Source organism: Lutzomyia longipalpis, chromosome 1 (assembly GCF_024334085.1).
Source record: "Lutzomyia longipalpis isolate SR_M1_2022 chromosome 1, ASM2433408v1".
Lineage (NCBI taxonomy): Eukaryota > Metazoa > Arthropoda > Insecta > Diptera > Psychodidae > Lutzomyia > Lutzomyia longipalpis.
This window is the reverse complement of record NC_074707.1, coordinates 26,299,054-26,324,229: the sequence shown is the minus strand read 5'-3', so window position 1 is coordinate 26,324,229 and position 25,176 is coordinate 26,299,054. Positions and strand designations below refer to the sequence as shown.

At 34.1% G+C, this 25,176-nt stretch overlaps 5 protein-coding genes across 7 annotated transcripts in view; 3 read left to right on the top strand and 2 right to left on the bottom strand.

Annotated features, from left to right (window-relative positions):
• Positions 1–25,176, bottom strand: part of LOC129797536 (REST corepressor) — a 303,631-nt gene that overhangs the window by 223,697 nt on the left and 54,758 nt on the right. The gene's annotated exons all lie outside the window — the stretch shown is intronic.
• The window catches only part of LOC129797503 (V-type proton ATPase catalytic subunit A), a 96,231-nt gene that overhangs the window by 33,460 nt on the left and 37,595 nt on the right, over positions 1–25,176 (bottom strand). Inside the window, exon 2 of the mRNA XM_055840155.1 lies at positions 12,023–12,082. Within this exon, the coding sequence (XP_055696130.1) occupies positions 12,023–12,082 (60 nt within the window). The remainder of the gene's footprint in view (positions 1–12,022; positions 12,083–25,176) is intronic.
• On the top strand, positions 202–2,226 carry LOC129797677 (ketohexokinase-like). The gene is made up of 3 exons (XM_055840469.1): positions 202–621; positions 689–1,252; positions 1,898–2,226. Exons 1-3 carry the CDS (start codon positions 473–475, stop codon positions 2,175–2,177), a joined length of 993 nt encoding a protein of 330 aa, XP_055696444.1. The 5' UTR covers positions 202–472; the 3' UTR covers positions 2,178–2,226.
• On the top strand, positions 2,213–11,833 carry LOC129797505 (uncharacterized). 2 transcript variants are annotated; one of them, XM_055840159.1, is made up of 4 exons: positions 2,213–2,367; positions 3,370–3,644; positions 6,742–6,860; positions 8,626–11,833. In XM_055840159.1, the coding sequence occupies exons 3-4, from the start codon at positions 6,757–6,759 to the stop codon at positions 10,535–10,537; spliced, it is 2,016 nt and encodes a 671-aa protein (XP_055696134.1). In that variant the 5' UTR covers positions 2,213–2,367; positions 3,370–3,644; positions 6,742–6,756; the 3' UTR covers positions 10,538–11,833. The 2 variants fall into 2 exon arrangements, with proteins under 2 accessions (XP_055696134.1, XP_055696135.1); XM_055840160.1 differs by lacking the exon at positions 2,213–2,367 and having other exon boundaries at positions 3,286–3,644.
• LOC129797579 (uncharacterized) lies at positions 17,717–22,629 on the top strand. 2 transcript variants are annotated; one of them, XM_055840312.1, is made up of 6 exons: positions 17,717–18,042; positions 18,661–18,750; positions 18,916–19,506; positions 19,889–19,996; positions 21,768–22,031; positions 22,348–22,629. In XM_055840312.1, the coding sequence occupies exons 1-6, from the start codon at positions 17,831–17,833 to the stop codon at positions 22,478–22,480; spliced, it is 1,398 nt and encodes a 465-aa protein (XP_055696287.1). In that variant the 5' UTR covers positions 17,717–17,830; the 3' UTR covers positions 22,481–22,629. The 2 variants fall into 2 exon arrangements, with proteins under 2 accessions (XP_055696287.1, XP_055696288.1); XM_055840313.1 differs by lacking the exon at positions 18,661–18,750.

Genomic DNA, 25,176 nt, shown 5'->3' with positions numbered 1-25,176 from the left:
AGCGAGAAGACATCAAATTATGAGATCAAATTCACCCCCTCTGGAATCATATAACTCCGCTTTAGTCTGTTGATGGGATTGTGGTTAAAAAATGATCAAAAGAACACTGCGGTGGAACTGCAGCCTATTACATAGGTATACATAAAGAAAAAAAAATGAATGCCTCAGTGAATGGGAGTGTAAAATGATAAAAAATTACGGGTTGTAATTCTTCCTTTGAAGAATACATTATCGGTTTGTACACTCTGAAAAATAGCTCCTATAAGTTTGGTCGATGCTTTCTATCACAAGCACTTGAAAGTGCTATCTCTAAGGTCTCCATGCTACACTTTACACAGTGCGCTTAATTGGGGTATTGCTGATATACAACATTGTCATTATGGCACTGACATTTCGTCGACGATTCATCCCACACTGTGAAGGAAAAATTAGGAAAAACAAATAAGTGTTTAAACAATTTATACCTATCTAAATGAGTAAACTTTCGACCATATTGCAGGATAACGGTGATATTATGGAAATGATTGCGCGAGAAGATTTGAATATTTTATGTGTTGGAATATGCTGTATGGATGTAATTCAGGTGTGTGATGTATACCCAGAAGAGGACTCTGATATCAGGTAAAAAAAATAAAATAATTTCTACATATATCTGCTCATGGTTAATTTTCAATTTGGAAATTTTCAGATCGAAGCATGGGAGATGGCAAAGAGGTGGCAATCCTTCAAATAACTGTACAATATTTTCTCTGATGGGAGTTAAATGTGAATATATGGGCACTCTCAGTGATTCCATAATGTCTAATTTGCTCTTGGATGATTTTCAAAAGAGGAAGATTGTGACAAAAAATTGCATCATTCATAAAGGATGCGAGACACCATTTTCGTCTGTTCTGCTGAGCTTGCAAAATGGAACGCGCACCATTGTCCATTCCAATCCAAATCTTCCTGAAATGACCTTCAGTGATTTTTCCCAGTGCAATTTGAGAGAATACACTTGGATACACTTTGAACCTCGCAATCCCCCAGAAATGCAACAAATGATGGTGGCTGTGCATAAATGGAATGAAAAAGCGATTACAACGAAGAAAATTACGGTGTCTCTAGAATTGGAGAAACCTGGAAAGCATCCAGCAGATTTGGCTGAGTTAGCTCACATAGTTTTTTTAAGTCGTATTTATGCAGAAAAGGAATTGCAAGCAAAAGACATGACAAGTGCACTTACGTCACTGAGAAAGAGGCTTCAAAATAAGTGAGGCTTTTTTTTATCTAACATAAGCTATAAGTCATGATTATTGTATGACTGAACGTTTTAAATATTATTCGATCTGTTACTTTAGTTCCCATTTGTGTATGTTGCCGTTTGCATCAGGTTGTCTAAAGAAACCCAAAGCTACATATAAACATTTTTTATACGACAATTGCTGACAGAGGCAACTATATGAATTTAAAAAATTGACTGTTGAGAGAAGATTTAAACTATACATTGGGGGTTTTTTTTCTAATATGTAGGTATAGGTCTTATATTTTCTTTTCTTTAATTTTAATTCGTCAGTTAAAGATTTTTGTCTGTTTGTGGCACATGAACTGCAATTTTGCAATTTTGTATGGAGGTAGAGGAGACCCCTCGACCATACGAGTTGCAAGCGCTATGTGAGATTCTGCCCCCTTTCCCCATCATAGCGCTCTCACATAATAGCGTTTTATCCCATTTTTACCTGCTGAAGGATAAGAAAAGGGTTTTGTATTAATTCAACTCACCCCCACTCCCACTAATAAACGCTCCCCTATTATAGCTTTAAATGAAATATGCTCAAACGTGATTGATGGCTCGGGTTGACTATAATATAATTACAAAGGAATCAATTAAAAAAAACAATTCTTTTTCTTATTACAGATGTAAAATCATTTGTGCGTGGGGTTCTGAAGGAAGTGCTGCTATGGATGTCAACGGAAAAATATATTGTGCCCCCTCGTTCCCGCCTGAAAAAGTGGTGGACTCTCTTGGAGCTGGTGATACATTTTGTGCCTCAACAATTTATGCTCTTGCACATGGAAAGTCACTTTTTGCTGCGATTCTCTATGGAAATATGATTGCTGGGGCGAAAGTGGGCTTCCATGGTTACGATGCAATTGAAAATATCTACAAAGACATATATTCAGCACTGCCGTTGTAAAGTATGAGGAATAAAATACGACGAGGTTAAATCGTATTATAACAATGAACTTCAATTGCTTTTTATTTCTCACATTACAGTTTTATGCTGTGTAGCCCTTCTGTTTTGTAGGTGAAGTGAAAATTCCCCCAGTAATATAAGCTACTCTATTATGTAGAATTTGAAGTAGAACTTCCCCTTTATCTATTATGTAGGTTTTAAATGGAATTTACTCACACGTCATTGGGAGCTCGGGTTGACTAGTATTCAATATTTAATAGATTTTGATGAAATCAGAATTTAGAAAATGACATGAACTAAGAATAGTTTTTCCTGAGATATATAAAGATTACTTATAATCCAAGATATTGTCCAAAACCATACATAAAATAATAATTCCGCTATTATTTTCATACCTCGAAAGTAGCAGGAGTAATAGCTAGCGACTTTCGATTCTATAGGAATGTAAGTGTATTTTTTGACTCAATTGTAGCTAGCGGTTTAAAATTTTGGTATGTTTTTGGGATGATTAGTAACTTTTTACTTATAACTTACATTAATAAATAATGCGTCAAGCTTTTCTGGTCGTCGTCAGTTAGACTAATGAAATTGAATGTTGCAATTTAGAAGATTAGATTTATTACAGTAAATTTGTTATCTTTAAATATAGTTTTTGACCGCATTACTATTTATCTGTTATACAGGGTGGCCAGAAAACTAGGTCATAATTTTAACATTTAATAACTTTTGATTACATAAAGATATCAGCTTGAATTAAAAAAACAAATAAAACTTTTTGAGTAGATATATGTATCTGAGCTACATAAATTTTCAGATATGTAACATCAAGCAAACGAAGACTTATTAGCTCATAAACCATGATTTCCCTACATTTGTTATCAACTTTTCTGTAACGCCCAAAAACTGAAAAAATAAGTTTATTTGATAGGTTTGAAAGTTTGGTTAAGAGTGCACTAATAAAAAAACCGCGGTTTTAGCTCTCAAAAAAGTAAATCTTGACTCAAAGAGAAAATACATAGAAAAAAATACTTTACGTAAATCACCGTACATACTTATACTGTAAGAATACCAGCAAGAACGTTCCGTTACAACATTAATATCATTGTGAGTGTTCTTTCCACAGCAATGGGCTATGTGGAATGGTTTTCTCATAGAAGGTATACCGCGTCTTCTTTTTCTTCATCACCAACAGGGTAAACGGCAGCGTCTGGAATTGGATGAGGTAGCATGAGAGATAGCGTGGATGGTGCAAGTCATTCTGAGTTGAGTAGCGAAACAGGCAAAGCCAAATTGTAGAAACGTCCCAATTTAAGAAGTTCTATATGGTCGTTTATTACGTATAGTGTCAAGAACAAATCACTAATTATCCAATTTTCATTACCTTACTAAATAATACATATCTGATATTAAACGTTGCCACTTCCTAATAAGCTGATCCTGGAATATTTTTATTGCAGACGGTCAACGGTGAGTTTAACCATTTTTATTTTAATTTAATTCAAAGTGAAAAAAAGTGCTTAAAATCTTTTTTTTAAATATCTCTTGCTATGCTTATTTTAAAATCTGACAAGAAAGGTTTTTCTATTGTTAGCTGTCGTAAGTGTGTGTGTGTCATCTCACAGCCCTTTTATACATTTATTATTACCATGGAACGAGTTTACCGCTTATACGCGATGAGTGTATTATTTTTCGAAAAATTTAATGTAAAAAAACCACAAATTTATTTACGTGTTACTTTACCGTTGCTTTTTATGTACACATAGCACTTCTTAAATATTTCATTTTATTTACAAGAGGTCTTCCCCTTCAATAGACTGGTCATCACTAAAGTTCGTTGCCTAATTTTCTTAATAAATTGTCCTTATTTTTTTTCTTTCTCAATTAAGACTATTTTGAAGGACAACAAAGACATTATGGGTTTTATCTTTATAAACGGATATGTATGACAAAAATGTGGACATTTTTTGGTTTATTTTTCGTGAAAGCGAAATAGTTCTATCCAGTTTTATACGTACATGTAGATATTTTCGTCAATAAATATGAAAAGTTTAATCGTAACTATCCTAATATAAAAATTACATATAGCTTATACAGATACAAATAAAATAAAAAAAAAATTAACGCATAGATTTTTTAAATCTACTCACGTAACTAGCGAATAAAAAGTGAATAATAAATTTTAATGGTGTGGGTGGGCACGGTTTTCGACCTTCAGCAGTTTTTCAAATACAATATGTTCTGCAACGTTTCGAAGGTTTTATTCCTTCATCATCAGGCAGGAAATTGAATTGGGAAAACTTTGTCAAAGAATTTGTAAAACTGAGCAAAATGTGGAGAAACAAACGTTTAATGGGGCGCATTTGGGAAGACATTTTAATGTACATACTAGAAATATTTTTTCGTATGGGCAAACAAAGTTCATCGACTTGTTCCGGTGGACTATACAATTAATATAATAACATTGTTGCTGATACAAAGTATAATATTTAATTAAATGGAACAAACTCCGCATAATTTCGATCTCTTCTGCTCCACCGCAATTGGGTATCGTGTAAATCTCAACCATAACGCGTACTTCATTCTTATTCCTGAGCCGTATAAAAAAAAAATTCTACTTTTAATGCTTCTTTTGCACTAAAACTACAATTATGGGAGAGAGAGAGAGATTTTCCAAACAGAGAAAATTACTAGCAAATAACAAGAAGTGTTGAACCAAGTCAAGTTCTTGCGAAAAGAAGCTCAACGGTTTGTGTGTGACCTAGTATTGAAGTCTTTCGTTTTTTATATATATAGTGTGAATAAGGAATGCATTTTGCACCGCAAAAACAATCATAAAAATTGCACAAAAAGTGAGATATGAGGGGGTTAAAAAATATTATACGACTCCATGCAATATGAAACTAATAAAATTGAAAAAAAATTGAAAGATTCAAAATTCACGCCCTATTCTGAAGATAGTCCCTCACACCAATCGATTTACATTTCAATCACGTTCTTATATAATACATCCTGTTAAGAGTCTAAAAATTCTAAATTATAAATATATATTCCATATGTATTGTATTTCGACGATATATGTACATACATAACATACGTATAGTTGTATCTATTTTTTACGAATTTCAAAGATTCCTAAGCATTTCGGTACACGCTTATTGAATTGTATTATTTATATTATATTAGAAGAAGAATGTGAAACGTGATGAAAGACTTCGTTGATTTGTAGTTGTAAAGAATGTTTAAGAATTATCGAATACGAGAATACGAGTTTCTAGGGCTATGTAAGATTTCGTCCCCACTTCCCTTCATAGTGCCACCACAAAATTTTTATCTGTGAAGGGTCATTTAAGGTTTTTTTTTTTATTCTGTAGAATATGTCGAGGCACTTTACCTATTTATACCCACTTCCCCCAATAATATACGCTCCTCAATTAAAGCTTCAAATGGAATTTTTTACAAGCGATTTTCAAACCAATTTTGAAACCAAAAAATCGAAATTTACTTGCACTCTTGTTAAATGGCCAAATATTGATAACTATTCCGTACTTTCGATTTAGAAAATAAATTTTTGTACTCGAAAAAATTATTTTAAATTCTCACATTTTGGCCATTTTGTTCTTTTAGAGTTTCCAAAATACCGTGACTTGACATCCATTATGTAGACTTTTTTTTACTATTATAAACTTTTTTTTTAAATTGTCACTAGTCTCAAGTTTTATTGGACTCGGGTTTTTTCTGAAATAAAATGTTAATTTGAGATTAATGAGTGATTTATTGATATGTGGATGGAAACTCGGAAGCAGTCTTTGGAATCTGTGCACGCATAGAATTTAATGAAATCTAATGTACTATTACTACTGATGATTAAAATGCTTTCTTCATAACATCGTGATTGTGTGGCTGCAGTATAATTGGAGGATATGTGTGAATGGTTATGAATGAGGATAGTGTGAGTGAAAAAAAATCTAATTAAATGAAATTAGAATTTAGTTCAATTCATTCAATTAGTTTTACCTTATTTTGTCATTATACAATATTATTATAATTCACTACGCTTCATTTCATTATTTTTTATAATATGAATATTATCCAATTTTGTCGTCATGGGTACATTGTATATATATAAATGCGGTCGGATTTTTCCCAAATTTGGTACGATTGATTATTTCTATGGGGAGTATAAACTGTGGAGAAATGGATTTTCTAGCATTTAATGCTAGAAAGTCATTACTTTACCAAAGTGGCCAAATTACCCCGTCCTCCCCTACAAAATATAGAAGAAGTCTCTCAGCACGATGTAAAGGAGGAAAAAATGCTTTGCGAAGAGAGCTTGTGGCCTATGATGGTTGAGAATATGTTTGTAGGTAATCGTAATTGTGGGACAGAGCACTGTTAAATGTGCACATTTCTTTTACTCTTTGTAACTCCTATTTATTAATTTACCTGTAGCCCCTATACGATTCTCTCACTTTTGTATATTGTCTCATTTTCCATAGAATATTATGTAATTAGTACACTCATAATTGTTCTAATGTTAATGTTTTCCATTAATTATAACTTTCAGGGTTATCATTGAATAATGTTGTGGGCGCAAGCTATGGCGCTACTTGCGGGGATTTCCTTGCTGGGTGTTACAGAAGCACGACCAAAGACCGAAGATCGTGGTTTTGCAATAAACGACAGGTACATCTCCAATATTGTTTTTCCCCTTCTTGTGCCATCGGTTAATAATAATAGCATAATTGTGCCAGACAAAAGGACGCATTTCGCTAACAAGCTTAACACTAAACACGCTAACACTGGGGCACGTGGTAAACTCTACTCTAATTTTCGGTGGGGATCTGATGGGAACTCTAAGCACTTTGTTCCGGTTCATTTGGAACTTGGCCCGGATATTAGTACCCCAAAAAGTATTTTTGGGAATAAACGCGTGCCAAATACTCCATCGAATTTACTCACAATCCACAATTGGCAAAGGAGTACTGAGAGTCCAATAGGGGATGGACAAGGAGATATCAGTAAGAAGCCAACAATTCATAAATTCATCTCAAAGTGGTCAGATAGACCTGTGGATATTTTCTACAGTGGTGACATTCCGTCAAAATTTATTCAGACAACGAGCGGAACATCTCCAGAATGGCTAATCTCAAATCGTCCTCTAGAAGTGAAGACGGACTTGGATGATGTCACAACATTCACAGCAAGTGTGTCCTATATTGGCACACCGTCCATGCCAAATGTTATGCATAATACAAAGACCCCAGATCCGATAGAAGGTGGCAAATTACCGGGGAAATTAAATAAGAAACCAATTGGTTCATTAGCCACAACTATGATATCGCAGCCAACGGATTCTGGGAACAAGGTGAATCAGAAGGTGTCGGTCAGTTACATTTCCACTTCAGTCCCATATGACCCTGACCCACATAAAGTCGACGAAGAAGCTGAGTCGTTTGGGTACAATGAACTTGATGCCGAAAACGCTCATGTGGCCAATGCTGCTTGCCCAACCATTCGGGTCACAGTCAATGCTACGTCGTACATGAGCGCACCCAAAGAAGATTGTACGGGACTCGATGTTATTATTAATAACCAAATCGACCGCCCGAGTATCGACGATGAGGTGGAAGAGGAATATGAAGAAGCTAATGAGCATGAACACGACTCTCATGGTGAATTCATTGACACTCAAGCTGAGGCATCGTATGCCAATGAATTCACAGACTACATCATACACTCAAAGAAGCCAAATGGGGGGAGTATTATAAAGAAAAAACCAAAACCTGGGAAGCCAGGAAAACCAGGAAAGCCTGAGAAACCGATTGATCTTCAGCATTTTTCCACTGAAGTTGATGATGGACAATCAACATCAATTGATCACTATGGAATATTGGCCACATTTCTCAAGGGCTTCAGTTTGCTTACAATGCTGAAATTTATTAAGTTCGGCTTGTGGTCAGTTGCTTTTTCTCCTGTGGCTGTTTTTACATTAGGTGCTGTGGGACTCTTCTTATATTTCTTCCCATGGACTACGTCAGCTCTCCTTTTCTCCCGCAAACATAAACCACCCCCAACCATTGTTATTCATCACAGGAAACGTCCCAATCCAGCGGATCAATGGCGAAATGCTCGATGGAGTCAGGTTGAAGACCAAAATAATATCCTTCAACTTATGGATACATACAGGATCAAGCGAATGTAGCTTTAACAATCCCTTAATGAGATATAAAATGCTGCCAAATAATTTTTAGCATAAATTAGTGTTTTAAGTGATGTGTACATAAAACGCTCCAACATGCTTTGCTTAACACTAATCAATTGAAATATTTATTTTTTTGCAAAAAAAAAACCTTATTAACTCTCTAACATTCTTCAATTAACTGTCTTCTATTTGTGTCCGAGTGATCTTCAGAGACAAGCTGACGAGGCATTTTTTATTGCGTTGCAGATCATTGGGAGGCATTCATGTTGAAGAATCAACAGAGTATGAAAAGAAAACGTCCCTGGCGGATTCCATCCTTCAGGTGACAGATCAACTGATAACGACACAACGGGATGTTATGAATAGCTCATTCGTGAATGAATCACAAAAACTGTATAGTTCTCCTGAGGAAAAGGCCAAGGAAGAAATTTTTGTAGGAGAGGAGGAGGGTCATCATGGAGTGGCTGTACCGCTCACAATGAAGGATCTTGAGAAGGAAATGGCAGAAATGGATATTCGACTCAAGGAGACATCTACGCCGAGGGAGGGTATATCGACGTGGATTCTTCTCAGTGAAACAGCTTCAACTGCGAGTCCTGATCTCAAAGGACCCACGTATGTTATTGGAACGGAAGGAAAAGTTTTAATGGATACTGTTACTGTAACGCATGAAAAAACTGACGTTTTATCCAAGGAGGTCAACGTAGATACACCAAAAGTAATCAATGGAAAGGTACCAGCAAAGAACATACAGAGAAAAAAGCAACCATCTAAAGAGAATGATAAGAAGAAACGAATTTCTACTGTTGCCCCGCGTGAAGATGTAACTGAGGCAAGTTCTAAAGATGAACAAACAACGAGACAAACACCATCACTGGAATCAACAACGTTCCTTATTTTAGAACCAAAGGACGCGGACTTTGATTTGCCGCAGGATCGCTCGCCAAGTCTGCACAAGAAAACCAAAGTAACTACAAAGGCTCCAAAAACGCAACAGAAAAAAAAGAATAATCGGAACAAGAAGAAGCCCCAAGATGAGGGCAATTCAAAACCTCCTAAACCTATGCAGAAGGATAAACCAATTTCTACGAAAATATATAATTATCTCTCACGGGAAGTGATGCCCACTGTGGGAGTAAGCTTAGTAGGCTTAGTTGTGACGGCGGGTATTGCAAGTTACTTATTGGGTGGTCCATTTGGAGCCCTCAGGCGATCATATGACGTCGATCGAAAGGATGATGTTTACTATAACAACAATGAGGAATATGCTGGACCTGATGGGCAGTTTGAAGAAGAATGGCTAAGCAAGGTCATGGCTGGATCACCCAGCTACAGAAACAGTATTCGCTACCATGGATATCATCCTGTACAGGCTCCCAATCAAATCTATCACACATATGCCACGTACAAGTATCCCCAGTATACTCGTTATAGAACAGTAGGTCAACACACCATACCTCAACCGCAATACAACTCCCATCCTGGCTATCAGCAGCATACTGCTAACTACCACACATTTAAGACATACAAGCCCGTGCAGCCTGTTGAAATGCGAAACACGCAGAAATCAATAAGTGGATCACTGTCTTACATTCCAAATGAAGTGCAGGGAAAGTTAAACACGGGAATAGATCAAGTCTCTACTGCTGGTGAAACGGTGTCTGAAATGAAGGCGTCGCAGAGTATTACAGTTGGTGGAATTAATGATGATTTGACGGAGAAGGACAATGTTCTTCAGCATCGTTCACAATTTGTGGTGGGCTCTGTAATTAATGATGAATCACAAGATACCATGCCTGTACCAGAACATGGTCCACGTCGTCGGCGAAGTGAACCTGATGAAAGAAGTTCTCGCAGCATTAGTGACAATGAAATTGATGGTGACATCAATGATGATGTAAGATTGAAGCAAACAACAATACAGCCTGAAAGTTTTGAATTTACCGACACCACATTCCAAGGGGATGTCACTTCAACAACTGAGATTGGAGAAGCATCATCAACTGAGGACACAAGTTTCCTGAATCTCATCCGACGTCTCATTGATCTCAAGATACGCTTTGGACTTAGCTTTCTGCAGAATGCCACATCTACATTTCAGAGATATCTCCATGGTGTACAGGAACGCATAGACAATCACCCAACATACTATTACTGATATATATTAGGTCATCTTTTATTTCTCCGTGATACGATACTCTAACTTAATTCTTCTTTCTACTATTTATGATGAACGACATATGTATGTACACATTTCATATTATCTTATAAGATGTATACAGTGGGCCCCAGAACAACGACCACTTGGATGTACTCTTCACACATTATTTTCAATGCGCGAGAGTAGTTCAACCAAGTGGTCGTTGTACTGAGGTCCCATTGTAACAATTAATGAGCATAATATTTGTATCTCAGTGGAGTTCAAACGGAAGAAGGGATTAAATGTTTTAATTTACTTGCGTATTAAATATTCAAAGGAGATTAACATTATACAACTCAACTTTTTTTTTAATGTTGGATTAAATTTGGGTTCCCATTGTTTATAACATACATATCGAAAGATATTCATTAAAATTAAACTACCTATTGTTTTATGACATTAAACATGTAAGTTTGAAGTGGTACGCCAATAAGAATTTATAAAAGACAAATAAAAATTATGTATAACTTTATAAACTTTTTCAAGAAGATTTAATGTATATTATAGAGTTTCAACAACATTTAGGAATTATTTAACATTATTAATTCATTTAGAGAAAAGCATTAGTTTTGTTTTAAATATTGATCAATACAGTGGAGTCAAAATTTAAATAGTAATCAAAATATGTATATTTAAGTGAAGTTTTAAAGATTAGGAGTTCCATTAATCTTTAAAAATAACTTACATTTTATAGGATGTTAATATAATACGCAAATTTTCACCGTTCATTTTAAATGTTTGCAAAAATCAAAATTTTCAATTTAAAGAACATAATAATAATAATTTTCCTTTTCTTTTTAATAGCTTTTGTGTATTTTTTTATATTATATTGTGTGTATGAAGATTTACTATGTATATCAGCTTTGGAATAATGTGATTTTCTAAAGATAAAATTTATAGAAAAAAGATAAAAATTATTTGCATATCTAATGTTGGAACCCTTAAATGAATTAAGAATTCTATTACCAAATAGTTGAAAGAATATGAATTGATTGTTGAATCTTGTATCCTGGGAAAATATTTTTTTTAGAAGGAAATGTTCATTTGTGCTTAGAAGAGTCAAAATTAGCAAAGAGAAAACTTTATAATTATTTAAAAAACACCTTATATCAATTTTTCTTACTCTGTATATAAATTTTTTCTATTAAATTTGAAATATTCATTACTATTTATAATGACAACATGTAGGTTCAGATAATAAGAGCACACTCCAGTTCTTTCAAAAGGACAATAAAAGTTGAAAGAAAAATAATGCTGGCATTTGATTGATATTATTGGAAAATTGCACATATTGAAAGAGATTTCTTGTGATCTGCACAATGAAACTGGTGGTATCTTCTCTTCGACGTCTTGGAGTAAAAGTGTGTCACTTCACAGAGCATCGGCAACCCAGAAACTCAACTGTAGATGAAGTCATTAGATTTGGATGATAATTTCACCAACCTGTTTCTCCCTCAATTAACCTAGCACCATAGGTGCCAACATCGCGACTGTAGCGGGAACCTGAAAGGAGAATCAAACAAAGGAGTGAGAAAAGTGTGAAAGTATATTCCGCTGAAGCTCATTAACTTTAATATCTAAAAACTTTTTCTTTCATTCGATACAGAAATTCGTGAAAGAAATAGAAATAATAAAATAATTTTCTAATTTTTAATTTCTAATTTTCAAAAAGCCTTTTATTGCATTCAAATATTTAAATCATTATTGAATCTATTTTACGTATATGTAAATCAATATGTATCATTTATGTTACATTAATGAATCGTTAGTAAATATGTCATTTTTTCGAATTAATAAGATACCTATAAGATATCTTATCTTATGATCTATAGGGTTCTTTAAGCTTCGCGGAAAGAACGTATGATTAAAATTCATTTAGAAATCTTCAATATTGAAAAAAAGTTTATAGCGATGTTATCAGGAGTCACGTGACGGAATCCTACGTTGCAAATTCATTACATATTATAAATTGTATTATACCCCAATATTCTTCACCCTTTACATATATTGTGGCATATTGTAAAATAAAACTAAATTCTATAGATATCTCAGAAACAAACACAATCTAAAAATTTCTGATTAATTTTCAAACAGTTTTTTGTCAAATACTCACATATTGTTGTACGTTTTATATCAATCGACCAAATATAGGATTTCGCAGAAAAAGGATAATAAAATTATTTAAAATGTTTCTTTCCTTTCTTTCACAATTTCCTAACTTCATAATCTCATTTGGATTATTTTATAATCACATACATTATATTTTATCTGATTCTTTGTATAAAATTAGTTAAAATTTAATCAATTCACCATTCCAGCTGCAACAGCTGCCAGGACTGCATTACGGTCGGGTTGAGGCTTGGTTGCTGGAAAATGAACTGCTCGCAAAATTTTCTTCTTGTTTTTTATGATTGTGTTTTCTTGCGATTCTACGCTCTCTTGATCGTGTACTTGTGCGGTAGGGGAAACATTAAGTTCAATGTTATCACTTGTTAAATCTGCGATATTGTGTGGAGCAACACCTAGTGCTACTTTGAGGGGACCAGTTGGGAGCATATTTGGCTGATTTACAGCCATCGCTCTTTGGTCATGACGCGGAAAATGATATCCCTTAGTAGTGGATATAAGGATCCACTCTCCATCGCCATGCAAGGGATGATTATTTGGGTGATCGGTTTGATAGCGATCACTATTGCGATCAGTGACATATTTATCGTAGTTGCTCGGACGTTTTTGATAGTTTGGAAATTTGGGAAAATTGGCTGGCCTGTTGTCTGTTACAATATCACTGCTATAAGGTCGATTGGAATCGTGATTATGCCATGGCTTGTGGGGACTTGATGAACCACTGTAGTCGTATGTTGGGGGACGTGGTCTGTGATTCCATGGTTTTTTATCCTCATGTGGCCGATAAATGTTGAAGGGACGCTGATCATGATTATCCACATAATCATAATCTTCATCATCATTAATCCACGATGAGGAACTACCTCCATAGTGGGTATTATGGTGATTATCTGAGGATGGTCGACTGCTATACTTGTGATTATTACTTTGCCATTTAGATATTTTTGTGGTGGACCAGGGAATTGGTTCTAGACTCACCCAACCGGTGTTACGATCTCTATCATGGTATTTGTTGTGATCGACTGCCCAATTCGCGTCAAAATTGCTGTATTTTTCCTTGCGCTCTTCGTCCTCATTCTCATCCATTTCGTTCACAGTTACATAATCATTCAATCTTTCGTGGCTTATTGTAGTGTCGTGGAGCGGTCTATTTTCGCCACCACTTCCCCCATTCTGGGCATTACGAATACGCTCCGCGTAGTCTTGAAGAAATTTTTTAAGTAAGTCTGGTGAGTAGACTGTTTTTTTACCCTGGTCGAGTTCTTCAGTGAATTGATGAACCTCTGCGGAATCCTTTCTATCCAGCATACCAGCTTTGCTATTTTTCCTCCTATGGAGAATCTCAGCCTTTTCAATCCAGTCGCGTTGCTGCACACCTCGAATACCCTGATTAGCTCCCACGGGTCCTCGATTGGCTTCAATTACTGTAATAGGCGCCGAACCTGGCACCTCGAGTTTGTATGATGTGTAGTTTTCTGAGATACCAAGGTGTCGTGGTGAATTGGTATAGTGAATTGTTTCTCCACAGCTGACACGGAAGTAATCCACATATAGGAAGAAAATGAGACAAGTCTTCTTTAGGAATTCATTCATCGTGATCACTGCAATTGTCCATTCTTTTTTGCACAGACTTTATTGAAAAAAGATAAACACAAATTTTCACCTCACGAGGATTTACAAGCAAGCACCGTTAGAGCAATCAACTTTGAAAAATTAAACACTTTTTCCAATCACCGTCTCTTGAACACTACTTTGAGATGATCGTCATTCGGTGGAGTACACGAGACAACTGGCACTTGCCAGCTTCCATAACCCAGTAATATAGTTTCGCACAAAACCACACAAGAAGATTGAGATAGACGGTGATGAATGCTGATTGCAAGTGGTTCACGCCTCACGCCCCGCAGCCCTCGTACCACATCCCGAATTGACGGTATTCACAGCACTTGCCTGCGTACCTAAAAGTATTTTTGTCAACAACTCTCCTGAGTGATTGCTCATTTCAGAGCTCATCCGTGAAAGACTATTATTCTATATGCACTATATATCACCACAAGATACAATTAGTTTATATTTTACCATCACATAATTGCATATATGAGGTAGGTATCCTTAATTAGCTTTTTTTACCTTTACCTATGTAAAGCGCAAAACGTGCTTTTGGCGCGTGTGATCTTTCTTCTAACAGCGAACATTAAAATGTGCGTTTTGTTATTTAGTAGAAAGTGTTTTGTCGCTCGGTTAAATGAGAATCTTGTATGTAAGTAATTGGAAAATTACTTGACTTACTAAAATCATAATCTTTTAGCTGTAATTTTAACAAAAGACAAATGCAAAAATTTTCACAAAAAATTCAAGTGAAAGAGTATAGTAGGGAATATAGGGGTAACTGGAGTAAAATAGTGAACGTGAAAAAATATTAAAATTAATATCTCAAAAAGTAGTGGCAACTAATCTGTCTAATTTTGTCAGTAGTTGTACTTCATACCCCAGCCTAAGCCTGGAAAGTTTCATAATACATAATTGATCCAATATTTTGGCTTTTACTCGAAAAACAACATCATCACTTTGCAGGTTTCACAGCGCGCAATAACTTGGGCTATATGCGTAGGTATTCGAAAAACAAATTTTTCGAACCTCAAAGTTACTCTGACCTCTCAACTACAAATTAAGTTTTGAGGAAATTCTCTGCAATTTTTTGATCCAAATGCATTTTTACATAGAGTAAGTATTGCTAAATACGAATCTAATCTGAATTTTCTAAAAAAAAATTCTGAGTTTTCCCGTAGAATAATGATAGTAAAAAGTACCGCTTGGGGCAAAAAGGTGAATTTAGTGTTTTTAACCCCGGTCTCCCCTAACTTTTTAAATTTTTGAAAAATATTTTTTTTCTTAATTTAGGATGTTTGATCACTCACTATTACCAATTTTTATAAACAAAAAAAATAAAAAAAGGAATTACTTAAATTTAACGTTTTTTTTTATTTTTGGGTTTTTTTTTATTATTAAAAAAAATTAAATTGGTACACAAATTTTTTATTCTTAATAGTGTCTAGCTAATATTATTTCATTAAATTAAGCTTAGGGAACAAAAAACGCAATTCACCGTTTCACCACAGCATTGAGGCAAAATCGTGAAAATGGAAGGGGTGCAAGGTTTTGGAAAATGGCCTGAAAAAGTATTTTTCCGTTGAGATAGAGAGAAATCGTCTGAGTCAAAGTTTTAGCCCGGAAAATTTGATACTCAAATATTTCCACGGAACTCAGAAAAATTATCTCTCAAAAATTCCCTATTTTACCCCAGGTTCCTCTATAAAACAATGATTAGATTTCTTAAATTATCAGTTCAATAAATAAAAAAATCAATAATCGTTTTTGCTATTTAGGTTGGTACCAATAAGTTGACGAATAGGCTACTCATTTAGCTTACTTGAGCTGTTTTTTCTGTTACCAATTTTTGAGAGGTCTTTTTTAAATAAATAATTTTGGTTTAATTTAAACATAATTAACCAAACAGCTTTACCGATTTTTAAGTATGTAAAAGCATACGTTGAAAATTTTCTAAAAAACTTGTATTTTTCGATGATTAGAATATTTGATGCACTAAATATACTTTTATAAGAGAAAATGAATAAAGCGAGGCGACAACGTACATATATCATCATTTGACCACTGCGACCAAAAGAGGCCTATTGTGGTACCGGATGAATAAGGGCGGTCCTCTATCTAATTTACCTTGACATACTTTTTTCAATGAATTTTGTTCGATTTGATAAATGATGTTTTAAGAAATGAAATGAATGAAAATTACGAATAAACTTGACCGTTACAACAATTTTTGAATTCTATTTTTTTTACATTTTTGTTACCTAATAACACTTTTAATGATCGGATCGACTTGCTTTTTTTACACAACATTTCTTATTTGTATAAGATTGAGTCTACATATCTCAAAATTAGGGCATATGTAATAGCTCGAAATATAGCTCTGGAATCGCTTCACAAATCCATCATTACAATGCAGGGGTTAAATGCGACGTTTAGAAAGTTAATAGCTTGAAATTTATTAACATTTGGATATCGATCTTTTTTAATTTGTAGATTGACATATAATAACGAAATATATTGTGGAATTGCGAAAATTTTTAAGAAGCTGAAATTAAAAGAAATGAACTGATCAACTTACCATATCAGCATGAGCAGATGAATGTGCTTTGTACAAATCGAAAAGAAACATAAACAGTAAATACATGTACAGTACACAGTTAAATATAAAATTATTGCGCCACTTTGCTACGCAAAAAAGGTGAATGTTGTGAGGAACTACTTTGAAACAAAAATATTATTTGAGAGTTTAATATTGTGTATAATAAAGAAAGTTTGTGTTTGTTGGTAATGGTATTTGAGTTTGCACAGTTATGCATTCCTACACCGTTTGTCCGATCGCGATGAAATTTAGTACAGATATATCAGATATATACAGATATATCAGGAGGTTTCAAATGGTCATAAAAAATTTTCCCTTTTAGCCCCCCTACAACAAGAAGATAAGTTTTGAATTGGGTATTTACAATATTTGTTTGGGAATGAGAAATGGCCCCTGCATATCTAATATCTAATTTTTACCAATTTTATGAATTCTTTCAATATTATCTTCATTCAGTCCATTTTAATGTATTTTTTATTTAATATTTTCCATCACAATTAATTTCTATTCAATTTTTTTTGCAAACCGCAAACAAATTCCTGCGAAACGGGGCGAGAAAAATTAGTGCGACGCGACAATTTACCTCTTGCTTTTATAATTTTTTTTCTGAAAACAAAATCAAAATGAAAAATAAAACTTGAGGTGGTTTTGTGTTTCGCGCTATTCTTTGATTTTTCTTGGTGGAGGAGAATTGGTATTGTTTTACCTCGAAATGAAACAATTATTATCTCTCACTTGCTGCATTATTATATTTGTGTAATTGAATAGAAATGCACGTTGGGTTTTAGTACCTATATATAAACATCTGAGCTTTGGATTCTTTTCCATTTAGTCGATGAACGTTATAAAGACGCGAGAGCATTCGTGAATGAAGCACAATAGTGAATATTTTGTGTGCAGTTGAAGGGGTACTAGTTATGACTTTTGGCGGGACAATGTGGTATGTAGTGTTTCTCGTGTTATTTTGTACAAGTGTCACCGTCCTAGGCATACAAGTGCACGAGGAGGTATTAGATGATCCCTCGACAACTGTAGCTCTACCATTGCAAGTTTCCAATCGTCAGAATGAAAATTTTGCGGAAAATTCTACTACACCAAGCACAGCAAAGGAACATATCCAATTCAGCAGGTTTGGAAAAAAATATGGTATAGGTACATAGTTCCTATATCATAATAAATAAGTTTAAATACACACATTCACAATTTCACTTTACATCACCCCAATTAGATTTTCTTAATTACTACCCGTAATAATAAAAGAGTACTTATTAAAAGTATATTGGTCAAAATGGGCAATTTTAGGGAAATCGCGGTTTTGTGAGAAACCGCATTAGAGGCTAAGAGGTGAAGGAAATGTAATTTGTAAACGTACTGAACGTTCAAATTTAGGTCAGTGGTTGATGATTGAAATTTTCAGCAACCTATGTGTAAAATTGATTAATATGATCGACATGCAAAGAAAGATTATTTTCTTTTGGTTTCACATCTACACGATAAAGGCTATAAATTAACCTGTTATTTGTCATTTTTGCGCACTCATACGACTTTCCTTCTCACTGTACAACGTTATTTTTTTCTTCAATACACTCGTGCCTTGGTATATACTCTTCACACTCTTTATTTTAAATACGCGAGAGTATTTCATCCAAAACTATCTTATGCCAAGGCACGACTGTAGTCGTGTTGATATTTAGTTTTTCATAATCAATATGTATTATCTTACTTTACCATATTTTGATTCCTGAAGCCCACCGAGGAAAGAAGATATCCCAAGACAAAATTATGATGGAAAGTCAAACAAAAATCAAGACAATGCCCCATTAAAAACCAATATAAGGTGAGATGTTTTCTATTTGCTATTTTTTTTAACTCCTGATCAGGAAAATAAAATGCATGTTTATATTATATGAGGAAAGGAACGAAAATTGAAAGCATTATTGTGTAAAGTAAGTACATATATTGTAGTTGCTCATTTTATTTCAACAATATTTTTTATCGGCAGCCATTTTACGCATCATATTCACATACCAGACACAAATTCACAGTCGAGCATCAAGCAATTTGTTCCCTCACCTCAGCTAAACATGTGGAACGAGAAAGTTACATTGTCTCCTGAGCATAATCACTTTCAACCACTAAGTTACGGGCCACAGTACAAAGTTCTTCATGCAAAAGTGACTCCAGTTTCATTCAGAAACACCGCAGCTCTCATGCCTAACAATGGGGGGAGAGGACATTTTATCTGGGTACCCTATGCTTCAGAAACTACCACTATCCGCAACACAGAGCTTCCACCTACAGTGCGTAATCCCTGGCGATGGACATTAGATACTGAAAATGGGAATAGCAATATAGTGGGAGATATTACACCAGATAGAGGCACGATCTCTTTTGCAGACAACTTTAATATCTGGCGGGATATCAAAAAGAAACCTTTTAAGGATTTGCCGTATCCTTATGAGATTTCCGAAACACCCTTTACATCAGCATGGACGACAGAGAGGATTCCGTCTGAAACGACGACACTTGAAATGGAGGAGCTTCCACAGAAATCAAAATTCAACCATTTGAATACTTTATCAGCAAATAAAGAGTAAGAAATATAATATTTATTTTGAATGGGTAATAAATCGAATGAAAGATAATTAATAAGCACAGTCCAATTTTGCGGGTAAAACATTAGGTACATTTTTCAATTAGTATAGGACTATTATTCTGGCTGGACTGTGATACTTACTAGTTATTTTCGAAATTACTAACTGTAAGTATACTGTAAGTATACCTACTAAGTTTTTTTTTCCATCGTACTATTATATATTTATGTACCTGCATATGAGCATCACCCTTATTTTTGCAATTTTTTTCCGACTTTTCCAAATCGGTTTCAAGCTTTCAATTAATAACAACTTTCGCTATAGCTAAATAACATCATCATATATTTATAGTTTTGGATTTAATATATATTTATTTTACAGATCCCCGTGGAAGAAGTTGGCTCATATTTTAACAGCAGCAATTCCCATTGGTCTCCTCATTTCCGCTTTAACACCTCATGTTGTGTATGTAAATCCCAACAATACGCTGTAAGTGCTTTAATTTAACCTTTTAATTGTAAAAAAATGGGTATTTTTCTTGAGGGGTCTTCCTTAAGGGGAGCTTTATGGATAGAATGGGACAACTTATTAATTTCTCAACAGAATAATGGAAAAATATAAGTCAATTTCACACATTTCAGGCACCAATTCTAAATTTCGCTAATACATGAAATTTATCTTCAGGTACTTGAACTGGGGGGGGGGGGAGGGGGGCAGTTGTGAAGAAAATACTACAGTTAGAAATGTTGTGATATGAGGGACCACTGTACCAAATTTCATCACGATCGAATAAGCGGTAGGCATATGCTGGTATAGGTTGAGACAGAACCAAATCGTCTGAGTAATATATATAGTCTTCATAGTGAAACTCACATATTTACATGGATCTCAGAAAAAATTGTATAACTCTAAAGATGAGTCACTTAGATCACTCAGAAGATCGTAGAGATACATAAAAACTCTTTTGGGGTCTATAAGGTTGGAATGTAACAGATTGGAGACTTATAGAGTACGAAGTTTTTAATTTGATTCAATTAATATAACATAAAATAATAACCATTCGTTTTTCTTCAGTAGTTTGCAAAAATACAATGATCTAGGACTATATCTAGGACTATAATCTTAATATATAAAGCTGAAGTCTGTCTGTTTGTATGTTTGTGGCACATGAACTCCTCCGAAACGGCTGGGCCGATCTTGATGTAATATGGTATGGGGGTAGAGGGGGTCAATACGAGTTGCAAGCGCTATATGGGATTCCGCCCCCTCCCCCCAACATAGCGCCCCCACAGAAAAATTGATTTTTTCCCATTTCCTACTTACTGAAGGGTCAGATAACTGGGTTTTTTCGGGGTACCGTATTATTCATTCCCCCTACTAATATACGCCCCCTTTTATAGCTTAAAATGGAGTTTGCTCACACGTGATTGGGGGCTCGGGTTGACTAATATTACAATATTTGCAATAAGTTTATTCAGTTGAGTGAATTTTTCCAATTCAAATTTAATTTAAAATTTTTTTATATAAAATATATAAGATTTTTTTTCACTATGATATTTTGATGCCGGATTGCAGATTCCAGTGTCAATTGTCGAAGACAGTTTTTCTATCTAAATAGCAGAAGAGTTCGCACTGTCTATTCATATCTTTCCAAGTTCTTTTGAGACTTTATTTGAAAAATAAATAATTAATAAGTCAATTTTTTCCACTGTGTCAAAACCTCTTATTTATTTAAAAATCCGAATTTAAATACTAGGTACTTGCTAAAATATGCAGAATTTTTATAACGTATCTTACAATGTGTTGCATATTTTGCAAGATACATGCGGGTTGCGGACTGTAAGGCGAATTATTAGTTGGTGTTCCACTTCGTCGTTAACACCAAGTATTGTAATTATCGGCAAATCCATCCCAAACTTTTGGGGTCCGTTAAAGTGATGGTAAAAAATATTTTTTTTTGTAGGGGGGGGGGCTATCCCTGTAGAGTGGGGCGGAGTTCTCTCTACCCCCATATTGAATTTTATTATGTACAATCGGCCCAGCCATTTCGGAGAAGTTCATGTGCCTCAAAAAAACATACAAACAGACACACTTTTTTTTAGCTTTATATTAAGATTTATTTTATTTCAATCTAATTATTGTTTTAAAAGACGATCATGACAAACTGCCTTAATCACTATTGTGATTAACTTTTTTGTTATTATAATTTTTATTTTTTTATTATTATTAATTTTTTGTGAAACTTCTTTTTCCTTAAAAGTCAATCTACGATTAATCCATCACTAAGTTTGTACCCTGGAAGATTGCGATCCTTAGACAGTGGTGGTAGTCATAACATCCCAAATTTTATAGGAGATGAGAGGAAAATGAAAAATCCTCTCATGGACTTTATCACTATGTTTTCCGAAGCTAATAACGACGTTGGAGTCAACTGTGAGAATAGAGTGTTTTGCGAATTGTCTAGAATGGGAGCATACAGTGACTCTGATGTCTTGCAGAAAATGCTTTGGAAAATTGCTAATGAGTAAGTATTTATGTACATATATAAGATTAATAATAACAATAATTTATTTACCCATATACAAACTAGTTTTTTGGGATATACTTGGGTACTGCCAACTCCTAAAAAAAGAATCAAAGAATAAATTAAAATAAGGTACTATGTATTAACTAAAAAACTACACAATTGATGTTTAAAGGAGCACCAACTAATAACCATCTCTTTTTTTCAATTATAAAAAAAAAATTCTAGTTTTTAAAGTTCTAATAAGAATGAATTGAAAGAAACCTTGGCTTACAAGTGAAAATAATTTTCTTTTCATTTTTTGTGATATTTTCAGAACCTCTGACATGATAGCTAAGAAGACAGGTCTTATAACACTCTTCAAAGCAATTCGAGAGAATAAATGTACAATCTTTCAATGTAATATGCATACTACAACATTATCTTTGCAGAATGCTGACAATGAATGATGCAGGACAATTGCAAATAGTCTGATAAAAACTTTCCTCGATATATTATTAATTAAAGTGAAAGCTATTCCTTAATATGGGGATACAGGGCAATATAATCATGGACTATATGATAAAATAGGAAATAAATAAAACATTTTTAACTATTATATTTCAATATTAATTGTTACAAATTTTACTATTGAAGTTTTTTTTACATACCTATATTTTTTGTATTACTAATGTTCTAATTCTTTATACTAATGTACAAAGGATACGTCAACAGAGGGTAGGTATATGTATTATAGTAAACTCAAGTCTCCAGACATGATTTGAAGCTACAATATGGGAGCGTATATTTATGGAGGGAAGGTGTGTGGGGGAAGGGGGAACAAATAATAAAAGTCCCCAAGTATGTACGTGTGAGCAAATTCAATTAAAAGCTATATAATAGGATAGCATATATAAGTGGGGGGGGGGGCTGAATAAATAGAGGACCACGAAAGATTCTTTAGAATGAAAAAGACCCGTTATCTGACCTTTCGCAAGTAAAAATTAGGAAAAAACTTTTTTTTTAAGGGGCGCTATGAAGAGGAGGTTGGGGCAGAATCCTTTATAGTGCTTGCAACTCGTATTGACCTCCTCTATCTTCATACCAAATTTCAACAAGATTGGCCCAGAGACAGCCTTTTCAACCGAAAAAAGACAAAATCAATTGAACCGATTTTGATGAAAATATTTAAAATCATTTTCGAAGAACAATAAAATTCAGCAGGGAAATCATCAGCAATGATGGCATCTCCTTCACCAAATAAAAAAATAAATAAATAAAATAAAATTCAGGAAAATGTTATTTAAATCTTATTTTGAGTTATAAAGCAATTTTGAAAGTACCCACTGAACTTTAAGATATCTCAAAAACTATACACAATAAATAAATCTTATAGTTGATACATAAAACTTTTTTGATCAAAAACCATTATATATACAATTGAAAAATTTCTTGAACTTTGCAAAATAAAGTTATTATTTTTTTTTAAATTTATTTCATAGAACATTAGGCACAGATATAAGTTAAATTAATATTTTGTATTAGATCATTTAGATGTTCAGGGGCTTCGATCCTACACGTATATGCTGCAAATGTATGTACGTTTTAGGGTTTTTGATGATGAGAAGAAATTTGTGATGACTATTCACTTTCCCTTCTTTTCTGTTTTTTCTCACCTTTTACATTTCTTTGCTTTGTCAATATCTTTCTCTGGGGCTCTAAAAAATATTTTCGACACTATTGCTATGGAATTTACAGATATCAGGCTCGCACAGTAAGGATAATGTAAATTTATTGTATGTTTTTTTTTTTTAATTTATTCTGCCTAAAATATCATTAGTACTAAAGTAACCCTCTTCACTAAATTCAAGTTGTTTAATGCGGTTCTTAAAATTGTTTAAAATTCATAGGTAGAGGAGAGCGGGGCTAATAAAGTCACTTAAGGGTTTGGAAAAAACTTAAAATATCATATTTCCTAGCTATATAGAACAAAATGATCTGAGAAAGAGTTGTAGGGAAGGAAATATCCTAAAGAATTGAGCTATACATATCGCTTTATCTGTTTGGAAAATATGATATTTTGAGCTTTTGCTAAACCCTTAAGTGACTTTTTTAATCCTGCTCTCCCCTACTATGCGTCTTATTGTTTTTCCGGCACTATTTTCCGTGGCAAATTTAAGATATTCATAAATATCGTGCATTTCAAATGGAAATTTCTCTTAATTTATTAATTGGAGTTACCTTAAATATTTATGACTAGTTAACCAGAGCCCTCAATCACGTGTGAGCAAATTCTATTTTAGTAAAATTCGTTATTTGACCCTTCAACAGGTAAAAATAAAAAAAAAACATTTTTTTCGGCGGCACTATGAAAGTGGGAGGAGGCGGAATCCCACATAGCGTTTGCATCTCGTATTGGGGTCTTCTATCTCCATACCGAATTTCATCGCGATCGGCCCAGCCGTTTCGGAGGAGTTCATGTACCACAGACAACTTTTTCAGCTTCTCATAGATTAAGACTAGCAGTTCAAAGGAATTTTATTCTTAAGAATTAATCTCTTTTAAGAAAATTTCTAAAGTTCATTTTTTAACCCCAAAAGCGCCAAAAAATCCCACAATGTGAAAGAATCTCCACAATCTCTTGAAGCCTTAATTTTGGGATTTCCTTTTTATCTAATACTAGTCAACCCGAGCCCACAATCACGTGTCAGCAAACTCCATTTTAAACTATAAAAGGGGGGCGTCTATTAGTAGGGGGATTAAATAATACGGTATCCCCGAGAAAAATTTAAAAAAAAAAATTTCGAAAATGGGAAAAAATCAAATTTTCTGTGGGGGCGCTATAAAGGGGGGAAGGAGCGGAATCCCAAATTTAGCGCTTACATCTCGTATTGACCCCCTCTACCCTCATACCTTTCATTAAGATCTGCCCGTCCGTTTCGGAGGAGTAAATGTGCCACAGACAGACTTTTTAGCTTTATAAGATGAGACGTCTTAGTGTTTTAGTAATTGGTACCTGTTAATTTTCAAGAAAATCAAAAGCAGTCGGTTTCAGGAAAAGCCTAAAAACTCTATTTCCGAGCAACATAGGGCATTATGGTCTGAGACAAATTTGTAGAACAGAAAATTTCTTATAAAAATGAATTAATTCTGGGAATTCTGCAGA